The sequence below is a fragment of the Gracilinanus agilis genome, chromosome 1 (genome assembly GCF_016433145.1).
Source record: "Gracilinanus agilis isolate LMUSP501 chromosome 1, AgileGrace, whole genome shotgun sequence".
NCBI classification, from domain to species: domain Eukaryota; kingdom Metazoa; phylum Chordata; class Mammalia; order Didelphimorphia; family Didelphidae; genus Gracilinanus; species Gracilinanus agilis.
Genome location: NC_058130.1, coordinates 632,425,121 through 632,438,889, shown reverse-complemented (window position 1 = coordinate 632,438,889; position 13,769 = coordinate 632,425,121). Strand labels below are relative to the sequence as shown.

At 34.3% G+C, this 13,769-nt stretch overlaps 1 protein-coding gene across 1 annotated transcript in view; it reads left to right on the top strand.

Annotated features, from left to right (window-relative positions):
• Positions 1 to 13,769, top strand: part of VIRMA (vir like m6A methyltransferase associated) — an 82,579-nt gene that overhangs the window by 44,060 nt on the left and 24,750 nt on the right. The window contains exons 8-11 of the mRNA XM_044668431.1: positions 3,601 to 4,747; positions 7,581 to 8,072; positions 8,963 to 9,117; positions 11,422 to 11,504. Coding sequence (XP_044524366.1) covers positions 3,601 to 4,747; positions 7,581 to 8,072; positions 8,963 to 9,117; positions 11,422 to 11,504 — 1,877 coding nt within the window. The remainder of the gene's footprint in view (positions 1 to 3,600; positions 4,748 to 7,580; positions 8,073 to 8,962; positions 9,118 to 11,421; positions 11,505 to 13,769) is intronic.

The following is a 13,769-nucleotide window of genomic DNA, read 5'->3' as shown; positions in this document are numbered from 1 at the left end:
CAAAAGTGAAGACAGTCTTTGCCTTTGAGGAGTTTTCATTATAGTAAAGGAAATTAACCTATGCACCAAGAATGGTGGTCAGGGAGGGATATTTGGTTTGGAATGTTATAAGAATGGTGAGTTAGAGCCTTAATGAAGTTGTTTCCTATGTTCTTACCAAGAATGATGGTTTTATTTTAAATGATGGGTTTGTTTTAATTATGGTTCCTGAACTAGAAAAGAAATGGGAGAATGAGGGGGTGGATGAAGTTGGAACAAGTTACAGGATCCTTGGCATGGTAGCCAAGCAGTGAAGTTGGCCAGGAACTTGGCCTAGAGGCAGCTATGAATTAGAATCTTTTTATGGCAAGTATTTGCTAACTATTAAGTTTCATTACAATAATTCTTGTGGTTAAAGGAAATTTAAAGGATTTCAGGAATCTTAGGCTTTGGTTTTAGTTTTTTTTTGCTTTGATTGTACATTTTGATCTCATTCTTGTATGCATGTGTGTATATAGGCATGTTTCTATATGTATATATACACACGTATAAATGCACATACACATATATATGTAAGAGTCCTGGGCCAGGATTTCATTTGAGTAGGAATTTCCTATAAAGTCCTTTAACTTTGTGAATCTCCAACTGTTTTGCATCTTACAGTTGCTCACAGTTCCCTGAGGCACTAAGAAATTTAATTTTGCTCGCCATTGATCACCTAGTTAGGGCATGTCAGAAGCAGGACTCTAACTCTGATCTTCATGACTGCTGACAACTTTTCATCTGCTCTGATGCTCTGCTACCTATGAATGGAGAAAGGGGAAAGCATCACATGAAAAGTTTCAACTTTAGGTGCTTTTGCTAACTCTTGCTTTTTTCCCAAACTTTTGATTTCATTTACTTAGGGAACTCCGAACTTCTTCAATCAAGGCAAATGGATGCCTTCTCTTCAATTTAGAGTCTTTAAGAACTGCCTAAGGCACTAAGAAGTCACATGATTAGGGTTACACAGGCAATATGAGACAAATGGGGAATTGGAACCTAGGGCTTCTAGGCTTTGGGGCAGGCTAGTGTTCCATGTTGATTCTCATTAATTCATGGTTTCTTCTACATTCTTCATTATAATAGATGAAATTGAGATTGTTGGGGACAAGCATAATCAGAAACTCTCTATGTAAAAAAAATAAAAAACTGTTTGATTCTTACTGCTGGATAGCTGGCATTAATCTCTTACTAAGTAGAAATATCATGTCAACCTTGATAGTTCCTGGCCTGGCTAAATAGCTTTGAGCCTTAGAAAATGCTAAAGGTGTGCAGAAGAAATATTATAAAAATCAACCCTTCCAAAACCCCCATAGTTTTAAAGTAAGCAACCATTCTGGCCTTTATTTGTTTAAAAGAAATTTGTGAAGAGAACATTAGAGAGGAAGTGAAAACTGCAGAGGGCAGTGTCTCAGCAGAAGCTAACTGATATATATTACTCACATAAGCCTCAAAATGAACATTAAAAAAAAATGAACATTAAAAGTGGATATAGAGCAACCCACATGGGATGTGAGGCAGAAGATAAGGATGAGACATCTGAACTACATAGATTAAATAAAGGTCAATAAATCTTATAAGATTTTTTTTTTAGAAATAATTATCTCTTTAAAAAGAGTTCATGATTAATTTTGACTACCTGACATTTTCTTATTAATTTTCAAAGTTTTAGGTGAACATCATGTTCTTTCTAGCTAAGGAGTTTTGTTAATCAATTTATAAGTGTTTGGAATACTCCAGTGTTTTAAGATGACTGTATAATTATGTTTGTATTCAGTTAATCCATCAACTAGCATTTATTAAATGCCTACTATGTGCCAGGAACTGTGCTAAATGTTGGAGATACAAAGAGAGGCAAAAAACTAGTCCCTGCTCTCAAGGAGCTCACAGTCTAAAGAGGGAGACGACATGCAAACAACTATGCAAAAACGAGATATATACAGGTAAATTTGGGGTAGTTTTAGAGGGAAGGCACTAAGAAAGGCCTAGGAAAATCCTCTTAAAGAAAGTGTATCTTTAGCAGAGCTTTGATGGAAGCTAGAGAAGACAAGAGGGAGAGCTGTTCCAGTCTTGGATGTCACCCATTGAAAACGCTTAGAGTTGGAAATGGAGCGTTGGATGTTAGGTCTTCCCACTGAGCTAGAAAAAGTGTAAATTCTAAATTTTATTGAGGAAAAATTGTTTTTCATTAGATTTAAATTAGTTTTAATTGAATATAAAGGTGACGTGGTATTCCTTACAGTGTTTAGTTAGGTTTTGAGTGCCTCAGATATATTTTGAAGGTATGTTATTTATTGGTTAAAAGTTTGAGCTTAATGTTTCTGAAAGTTGAAATTCTAAATTGTTATTTTTCTCTTAAAAGTTGAATGACTAAAACTTTCAAAAGCAAAGGATTTATTTGTACTAGACAAAGCATTCATTTTGTTTTGAAACAAAAATAAGATTGAAAAAGAAACATTTTATTAATGTTTTGTTTCTCCTGAGATACAGGGAATAATTTATGTGAATTTAATTTATTTCATTTTAAGCCTACACTTGATTTAGTGGAAGTTGAAAACTAAAGAGACTTCCTATTAATATAGCTAAGAATAAAATAATATATTTCCTATTATAGAAACTGATCCTAATTTTGCTTTTGAGCTTCCTTTTATAATTTCTTAATTTCATCATTCAAGGTCATTTTAGTTGTCAGGGGGTTTTCTTTCTTTAATAGTATAATATAGTTTTTATAGTTGAAGCTTTATCTTGACTACTTTAAAGTATTTACTGTATCATGGGATTTGAGGTTAGAAGAGATTATAGCTAATTTTGTTTAATCCTTTGTAAAACCGAGGACTGACCATCAAATTTTGAAAATAATAAAAGTTTAATTTTGATAAAGATTTAATTTTCTACAAATTCTAAACTTATTAATTTTTAATTCCTTAAGATAATATCTAGACAGGAGACTTTGGCAAAGTGAAGCTTGAACTAATATTTTGTCTACAAAGTTCATTGTTTTTAGTATTAACACATTTAAGATTCTTTTCTTGAAAATGACTAGTCTAAAAATTCTGACTTTTTTTCTTGTCACAGTGCCTGGGCTCTTTTCTTTCTCCCTCCTCTCAAATAGTAACTTTTTATTAGTTACAAGAAGTTTGGGAAAAAGAATTTTCATGATATCCATTTTCTTTCCAAACAGTAATTCAGAAGGATGGTTTTACTATTCAGTCAACTAAATGATTTAGACTTTAAGCAAGAACTTTGGGATACTTTTATTCTATTATTTCATTGATTTAGGTATTTCTCTGGTCTTTGTGAATTGCTGTGGCTCCAATAATTCATTACATGGTTATCTAATCTTCTTATGATGAAGCCAATTCATAATTAGCTGAGCCATACTTTAGATGACAGTATAAATATCATTACAGAGACCATACATTCTTCAGAGTGTTTTCAGCTTGGTAGACCCTGCCAGAGTTGTACTGTCCTTGAGAGCAGTTTTGAAGAACTTCCATACTGCCATGAGAGAAGTATCAAGCGTATTATTTTGTGGAGAGATTTTTGTCATGTTTACATATTATTTTAACTTATTTTCAGGAGATGATGGCTACGAGCAAATTTCTAGTGACGAAGATGGAATTGCTGATTTAGAACGTGAAACATTTAAATATCCAAACTTTGATGTTGAATATACTGCTGAGGATTTAGCTTCAGTGCCTCCAATGACATATGATCCATATGATAGAGAACTTGTATCACTTGCATATTTTAGCTGTCCATACAAGACAACTTTTGAAATTGAAGTCAATAGGATGAAAGACCAAGGTCCTGATAAAGAAAATTCAGGAGCAGTAGAAGCGTCAGTAAAGTTAATGGAACTTTTAGAACTATATCAGGAAGATAGAGGTGCAAAGTGGGTCACAGCTTTGGAAGAAGTTCCAAGTTTAATAGTAAAAGGATTAAGTTACTTGCAGTTCAAAAACACACAACAAGACTATATTGGCCAGCTGGTAGATTGGACGATGCAAGCCTTGAATTTACAAGTGGCTCTCCGTCAGCCAATAGCCTTAAATGTTAGACAGCTCAAAGCTGGTACTAAATTAGTGTCCTCTCTAGCTGAATGTGGGCCTCAAGGAGTGATGGGACTTTTACAAGCAGGAGTTATCAGTGGATTATTTGAATTGCTTTTTGCTGATCATGTATCCTCTTCTCTTAAGCTAAATGCTTTTAAAGCATTGGACAGTATTATTAGTATGACAGAAGGCATGGAAGATTTTTTAAGAGGTAGGCAGGACTTACATGAAAAAAGTGGTTATCAGAAACTTTTGGAGCTCATACTCTTGGATCAGACTGTGAGAGTAGTCACTGCTGGTTCTGCTATTCTCCAGAAATGTCACTTCTATGAGATTCTTTCTGAAATTAAAAGACTTGGTGATCAATTGGCGGAGAGATCTTCTATTCCTAACCACAGTGAGTCTGAGCAGGACACAGACCCTGGACTTGAGAGAACAAACCCTGAGTATGAAAATGAAGTGGAAGCTTCTTTGGATATAGTTCATCTTTTGGAATCCTCTCTTATAACTGAAGGAGAGATAGAGAAGCTTATTAACCTCTTAGATGAAATCTTCCACTTAATGGAGACTGCACCTCATACCATGATTCAGCCTCCTGTGAAATCGTTTCCAACAATAGCTAGGATTACTGGGCCTCCAGAGAGAGATGATCCATATCCTGTCTTATTCAGGTAAGATTCCTTTATTTTTAAACTAAACATTAGAAACAGCAGTAAATATGAATGCAAACAATTGTTTGTCTTTTTTTTCTTTTAAAATAAAAAGTGTTAAGGAAAGTTTAGAGAAAATAATTGCCTTTTTGGGAAAAGTATCTGATTTTGAAGATACTTACACTACCACTTTGTTTCCCAAAGGTTGAGTTCATAGCCCACATGTGGGCTATTTAAATTTTCAACCAAAGTACTTAATTGATGGCACAATTAGGTATTTCATTTGGTGTAGGGTCACTGAAAATAATAATCAAGAGTACTGCAAACCAAGAAAGTTTGGGAATTTATACACAAAGTCTTGTAGTGTTGTGACTTACTCTTTAATATCCCATTAAGAACCTTAGTACAACTGATATGGGTGCAAGTTAATTCATAAATGAACATTATACAATATTATCACTGATATTTATATTACAGAATTACCAGTACAGATTTAAATAATGTTAAGTATATTTGAGACAAGAATGTAATATAATTTGATTGATTAGTAGTATGGTAGATAGATTGGTTGAATGATTACCCCAAAAGCCTTAATTCATGCATGATTGGTACTCTGGATAAGTCTTCCATGACATTTGCAGTCTTCTGACCTATTAACATTTTTATCAGTAACTTCCTTGGATGAAAATGTAGATGAGATATTTATCAAATTTGGGGTTAATTCAAAGCTGGAATGGTTAGCTAATGATAGTGATGACATATTCAGAATCCCAAATGGATGGACAGATGATGAATCATGAGCCAAATTTGAAAGAATTATTTTTGGGAGTTAAAAATATTTTTGAAAAATATATTTTTACTAGTATCTTTTGTTTTTACATCAACATTCTCTTCTGTCAGAGAATTCAGCTTATATATCAAAACAATTTTTTAAAAACATTTACTAATATTCATTTTTGACATGGTTACATGATTCATGTTCCTACTTTCCCCTTCACCCCCCGCACTCCCCTCACCCATGGCCGATGCACATTTCCAGTGGTTTTAACATGTGTCATTGATCAAAACCTATTTCCAAATTGTTGTTAGTTGCATTGGTGTGGTAAAAGAATTTTTAAAAAAAGAGTAAAATCAGCAAAGCCAATCAGCAGATTGAAAAAATTTGACAGCACATGCAATGTCACTTCTTGGGACACCTTCTTTTCTGCCCCTTAACCTCTTCAAAGAATTAGGGGTTTTCTTGTCTCTTTTTTCTTCATTGAGGCCAAATTCATTTTGTGTTAGGTAGTGGGGAGATAAAATTTTTAGATAAGACTTTCCATTGCTTCCTTGGAAATTATAGTCTATGGGAGTCTTCAAATAACTAATATATTTAATTTATTCAACTTTACTTGTTATTATGAGCTTGATGAATATCAGCAAAAATGAAAATTTCCATATACAAGGAAAGAGAATTGTATATGAAACTATCAATTTCTATTATATAAAGTTTCCTTTAAAGAATATGTTTAATTCAGCATAGTAGTATTAATAACAGTCTGCTTATTTGTTATTTTCCCGAAATTCCACTCAAGTCATTTTTTATTTTGGAGACTTGAGTTTCCTTATCTCATCTGTACTGGAAGTGCAGGAGACTCTTAATGGGCCTAAACCAATGCTGATTAGTGTAGAAACTTAAACTTGTTCTGTTTTTTCTTACCTGGTCCATTTTGCCCCTCCTCAGGTAGTTTGATGGTCCTCTACTTTCAAGGGATTACCAAAAGGGGGCCAATGTAGTGTAGATAACTGATTGGCTTTTTAATATTGTGGCAGTTCAGAATGTCCAAATGCAAATGAGCCTCAGCCTCCCATTGTAACAGAGATTATAGCCCTGTATTTTTAAAACGACCTTGGTTTAAATCTTGATTTACTAGCATTAGTGGAATCAGGGGCCAAAGTTTTTCAGTCTTTCAGAACCTTAGTTTCCTTATCTATACAGTGGTATGAGAGCCTTTTTTTTTTTAAACCCTTACCTTCTGTCTTGGAGTCAATACTGTATATTGGCTCCAAGGCAGAAGAGTGGTAAGGGCTAGGCAATGGGGGTTGAGTGACTTGTCCAGGGTCACACAACTAGGAAGTGTCTGAGGCCAGATTTGAACCTAGAACCTCCCATCTCTAGACCTGGCTCTCAATCCACTGAGCTACCCAGCTGCCTCCTATAAGTGCTTTTTTGTCTTTAGTAAAATGAAGTATCCTTGGTAAAGTTTCGTGGATATTTTATCAGTTAGCATTTAGGCACCCTTTTGAGTACCAGAGTAAATTCTCATGGAATTATTTTTCTTTCTCCAAAAGAGAAAGGGATAATAACTAGTTCCAGTTCTTAGAAAGGACCAGTGAAGGACTAATATATTTACTTTGTGATAAATATTTGGAACTTTGGGGTAGGGGAGGAATATTTTTGGAACATTAATGGATTGAGAAGAACTAAATATTATGACAATGTTTCTTTTTATGACATAATTTAGCTTGTACTCTGCTATCTGTTAAAGGTGTTCACTGAAAGGAATTATTGATATGCAAATATTTATTAGGTGTCTCCTCATTGGTGCACTGTGCTCAGTGTTGGGATACAGACAAGAAACAAATCCTGCCCTTCAGGAGCTTACATTCTGTTTGGGGAGACAGTGTGTATGCCTCTAAATACATGCAAACTAAATGTAAGGTAATGTGGAGGGCAGTGGCAGTTGGAGAATTGGGAAAGAGTTGGGGTTTGCACTGAATTTTGAAGGATACTAGATATTCTAAGAGGTAGAGGCAAGAGAAGTTAGGGATACAGATACTATCGCCGACTTATACATTTTTATCTTCCTTACAGATACCTCCACAGCCACCACTTCCTAGAATTGGTCACCTTGCTGCTGTCAATTCCGGCAATAAGTGCTCACCCTGCTGTGTTGCAGGCTATGAGAGATGTTTTGAAGTTTCTCACACAATCACAAAAGGGCCTTCTTTTTTTTCTCTCTGAACATGAAGCAACCAACCTGCTAATTAGAGCTCTTTGCCATCTTCTTGATCAAGAAGAAGAGGATGGTCTCCAGTCTGATGGTGTTATTGATGATACATTTGCCTTGTGGCTACAGTATTCAACCCAGACTTTGCAGTTTATTACAGAACTATTTTGTCATTTTCAGCATTGCACAAACAATGAGGAAACTGACCATTCAGATCTCTTGGGAACCCTTCATAATCTTTACCAGATTACTTTTAACCCTGTGGGAAGAGCAGCTGTGGGTCATGTCTTCAGTCTTGAAAAGAATCTTCAGAGTCTTATTACTCTAATGGAGTACTACTCCAAAGAGGCTTTAGGGTAATTATTTACTGTTTTTTGGTTTTGTTTCCTGTTATGAAAAACTAGATCAATCCAACACATTTTTCAAAGGAAGACGATTCGAAAACAAGAAATAACACTTTTTTGGGGAATTTTTTTTGCTTCAAGCTGACATACTAGTTGATTAAAAGGTAGAATTACAGAAATATCAAATTACCAAAAATGTGATGTGACTCTGACCTAATGAAATGGGTTGCTACCATGATGCCATGTGTGTCTTGTAGTCATATATCACTTTCTGATAAAGTAATAAGACCTCACAGATGAGATAAAAAACTGCCATGTTGGTGTTCAAGGTACTAATATAGGGTTGTGAGAAATCAAACTTTGCTTCCCTTTCCCAGAAGGGTAGTAGTGTTGGTGGGCTACTCTGTGTGAAGTATTTGGGGAGGGAAGCAAATATGTATCTGTAATAGTAAGGTTTACTTCTGTAGCAGTGAAGACTTGTGTTGTCATTTCCATCATTCTAGTGATTCACAAAATGTGTGCTCTGAATTGTATGGAACTTAAACTGGCATACATATGGACAAGTCTCCACCGCCTTTCTTGTCTTGCAGCAAAGAATATTACTCTGCTCTGAACAAAAATGTTTTGAGAACTGCTGCATTATAGTATACATTTGTTCCTCTGAACTGGATTTGAATACAATATAATCTGTCTTCAGAAATTACATTGTGGAATTTGAAAATTATAATGTTTTGGCATTTGTAACAGTTTTATTCTTTTTAAAACTAAGTGGAAAAGAGGTGGTTTGAAAGGCAGTATTTTCATTCTGCATTTTGTACCTGAGAACCTAGAAAACCTCTCATGTTAAAACGAAGAAATAGATGTATTTATTCCAAGAGCTTAAAAATCTTATCTTGTTTCAGGGACTCCAAGTCAAAGAAATCGGTAGCTTATAATTATGCGTGCATACTTGTTTTGTTGGTGGTTCAGTCTTCTAGTGATGTCCAGATGCTAGAGCAACATGCAGCGCCTCTCTTGAAGCTTTGTAAAGCAGATGAAAATAACACGAAATTGCAAGGTGTGGTACATGAAGTTATTAATGTGTGCAGAACATCAAGAAAACTATTTTAAGTATCTCCTAATGCCTTATCAGATTTTGATCATGAATAGAAAGATGCTGATATATTTTTCACTGTATAAGAATAGATTTAGTTGAAGAAACTTTTATATATAGCCAAGAATTTGAGGGAATTATTGGGGATATATCTTTTTCTTAGGAATAATTGTGGAATTTGGTGATTGATTAGTAAGAGTGGCTGACTTAAAACTGGAGTAGTAGTGTTCAGTTTCAAATTTGCAGTTACCTACTTATTTCATTGCAGGTATATCATTGTAGTTATTCATGAACTGTTTGTGGTTTATCATAACTTGTTGGAATTATGTGGAGACTTGAATGTTGAAAATGGACATTTTAAAAAATAATTTGAATTTGAATAAAATATGTCTGGAAAAATCTTATATAGGACATTTTTTTCAAAATTCCAATATATGTTTAAGTAGAACTATTTTGTATTCCAATTTCTAACTATAAGAATATGATAAGAAGAAAATTTATTTACATTTTTGAGCAAACATTCTTAAGTCATATGTGCTCAGGATTTAAAAATAGGTACTTTCCCCTCTTTTTTTATCCAATAGATAAAATCTCAGGTCTTGAGTAATAGAATTATATTCTGGCATACTGGATAGTTCCGTATAAAAATATGCATTTAGCTATTTTGTCTATTCATAGTTCTTGAAGAAAGTTAGAAGTATTTTTTTCTTTCTCCTTATTTTAATAGTATGTAATTTTAAGATAGTGTAGTATTGCATGTATATGAAAATTTCCATAATTTACTTTTATTTTTTTTAAACCCTTCCCTTCTGTCTTAGAATTAATACTAAGTATTGGTTCCAAGGTAGAAAAGTGGTAAGGGCTGTTACTAATTGGGGTTAAGTGCCTTGCCCAGGGTCACATAGTTAGGAAGTGTCTGAGACCAGATTTGAACCCAGGACTTCTGTTCTCTAGGCCTGGCTCTTTATACACTGAGCCACCTAGCTTCCCCCTTAATTTATTTTTGATTGATTACACCAGAGTTATGTCATAACCACTGGTAGAATTTTAATCCCCAACAGGTTAGATTTTTTCCCCCTTGTTTGTATGATTTGCTTTTTATTACATTAGATAAATTTTCATGTAAAAATGTTTGGTATTGAGTATTTCATTTTTTTTGAGTATTTCATTTTGATTAGTAGTAATATAAACAAAGTAAACCTGAATATTCTATAATTTGTATTAAGATAGGATTTTGTCCCTAGATTATTTTTATAATAAATATTCCTTGAGAATAAGCATGATGTAGGGTATAGAGAGCAATATTCTATTCTAATGGTGGAAACTTGTAGATGGGTACATATAAGAGAGAATAAAATAGTAATATATAGCATGCATGTGTGTGTGCGTGAGTACGCACACACATACACACACATACACAGACACAAATTGTCCCTAAAGTCTCAGTACATTTTTGTACAACAGTTTTACAACAATTATATATATTGAGATGCTGTGTGGTGTAGCGGATACAGAGCTTACTTTTTTAGAGAGCTGGCTTGGGAGACCCAAATTCAAATCCCAGTTCTGACACATCCTGGTTGTGTGGCCTTGGGCAAGTCCTTTAACATCTTGATGCTTTAGATAAAGTTCTGACTTGAATTTTTAGATGGAGTTTTCTCCATGGAGAGCTTCCCATACCTGTGAGAAGTCATGGGTTACTCTCCTTATTGGTAATATATTGAATTTTCGTATTGACATTGTTGCAAAATTTGTTTTTTCAAATTGGAAGACTGAAAATTGATAAATGGATACCACAAAGAGTTTTCAGGAAATTCAGAAACTCCGTAAATAATTAAAGTAATTACAACTTTTAGGGATAACATAATAACATACGATCACAGATCAAGAGCTTGGGGCCTCTGCGATCATTTAGTTGAGCCTCCTTTTGAGGAAATTATGCTAGGAGCTTGTTAAGTGACTTATCCAGGGCCTCACAGGTAGTAAGTGTGAGAGGTGGGATTCAGGCTCTTGACTCCAAATCCAGCACAATTTTCATTTTATCTCACTACCTCTTATCTTCTTTTTTTAGGATTATTTGAAACTTCAGACTCCATTAAGAAAGCAGAAACATAATCTAATCATTTTTTAGTCTGAACAGAATTTAATTTATCGAAATTAAATCTTTATGACTATCACTGTTTTGTATTGGGGAAGAATCTTTTCACAGGCTTTATTTTGAAAGTTTCATTTTAATCTAATGTTTAAAGTTCTTTTTTTTCCTTTCAGAACTTGGCAAGTGGCTGGAACCTTTGAAAAACCTTAGATTTGAAATTAATTGTATTCCAAGCCTAATTGAATATGTTAAACAGGTTAGTAAGTCTTTACTTGATTTTAGGACAATTTGTTATAGTACATAGTAATGTTGCATATCGTTAATGAGTAGAAAAATTATTTTTTTATTATTATTAATTAAAAATTAATTATTTTGCATAATCATCATGTAAGTGAAACTAACATTTTTCACTATGGGCTTCTTCGTGTATCTGCTAGACCCCAGAGCACATATGCATTACCCCCAAACCTCTACCGTTACCATTATTTTTTGCTTTGTTTAAATCTTTCAGTGTGTTTTTTTTTTAAACCCTTGTACTTCGGTGTATTGTCTCATAGGTGGAAGAGTGGTAAGGGTAGGCAATGGGGGTCAAGTGACTTGCCCAGGGTCACACAGCTGGGAAGTGGCTGAGGCCGGGTTTGAACCTAGGACCTTTTCAGTGTGTTTTTTGGATGTTGCTCTGATTTGCTTCTGAGAATGTGGCGTAGTGGATAAAATAATTATCTTACTCAGAAAGACCTGGGCTTTAATTCACCTTTGACATTAGTTCTAGGGTGTCAACCGGCAAGTCTAACCTTTTACCTTTTATAGTCTAATTAACCATCATACTTATCTGATAAGACTTTTGTGAAGATCATATGTATAAAGAATGGAAAGCTTTTTGAAAACCTTAAAGTACTATATAAATGCTATTAATATTTTTGTTTTGGGCTTATGTAGGGTTTTTTTTTGTTGTTTTTTGTTTTTAAAACCAGACACATGATTAAATTGGTATTGGGAGTTCTAGGTGAAGAAGTGTTTCTTTGAATACCAAGCAATATTAAATTGAGCTTTAGTTGTTGAGGGCACTTTGAAGTTGTCTCTTTCCCAGGACCACAGAGCAAGCCAGGGTTCAAAGAAAGGGCATGAACCTAGAGCAGTGATGGGCAGCCTTTTGAGCTTGGTGTGTCAAAATTTGCCAAAAAACCGAGCATAACTTGGGTGGTATGTCACTTCGAGAAAAAAACCATAATTTTGCGATATTTATAGTTTAAATAACAAAAGTGTATAGTTATAATATATAGTTGTATTTAATAAACCAGAATAGGTAACTTAATATAGGTAGAATTGTCGTCTGTAGTGCACAGAGTATCTACACTACACTACAGCAAATTTTTCATCCTTAGCATGCGGTCCCGTACTTCTTTGTATGCAGCTGCATGCAGCCACGTGTCATCGAAAATGGCTATGTGTACGTGTCATAGGTTTGCCATCACCGACCTAGATTTATCTGACTCTGAATTCAGCTTCCTATCCATTCTGTAGCCTTGCCTCTCTAGTTATATTTGTTATTGTAATTAACATAAAAATATTAGTATGAGTATCAAATGAATGATTTTGCAAGTTTTGCCTTGAAAAATAAAAAGAAATAAGTTAACAAATATTTGTTAAGGGCTTGTAATGTTCAAGACACTCTGCTAAGCACTTGACAAATACTACCTTCACACCAAATCTGAGAGGTAGGTGCTATTAATTTATTCCCACTTTACAGATGAGGAAACTAAGATAGAGGACTTGCCCAGGTTCATATAGCTACTAAATGTCACAGGCTAGATTTGAACTTTGGTCTTCCTCACTCCAAACCCAGTGTTCTATCTGTGGCCTAGTTGCCTTTATGATCTTGTTTATAAAGAAGAAGCATGGCATAGTGAATCGAGGACAGGTCTTAGAGACATGAAGAGTTGATTTCAAGTTCTACCTTTTGATTCCTGCTGCCTGAGACAAGTTGAACATGAGCTAGTTAAACTCTGGAAGACCTCTAAATTACCATATGATTAAACTTTCACTAGAGAGTTTCCTTGTTTCTAGAGCTCCCTAGAACAATGAAATCACAAGTTTGTTCTCTGTTCCTTTATTGTTCATAGATCAATTTCAAGTTAAAGTCAAATTTCATTCTTTTAGAAATAATTTTTATTGATACTTTTGTTTTTATATTGTCTAGATTCTTTCTGTATCCAATTCCTTTTTTCCTCTCTCAGAAAGCAATTCCATATAACTAAAAATTTTTAAGGAAAATAAGAAAAGAGAAAGATAACAAAAGTGATCAATATATCAAACATATGAAAATATATGTGCAGTGCTTCACACTCATTAACCTCCCACCTCTTCAAAGGAGTTGGGGAGAGGCGATTCAAATATCTTCTATGGGACTCTATTCTTTGTAAAATTTTGCAGCATTTACTTTACTCCTTCTTTCCTTCCTTCCTTCCTTCCTTCCTTCCTTCCTTCCTTCCTTCCTTCCTCCCTCCCTCCCTCCCTCCCT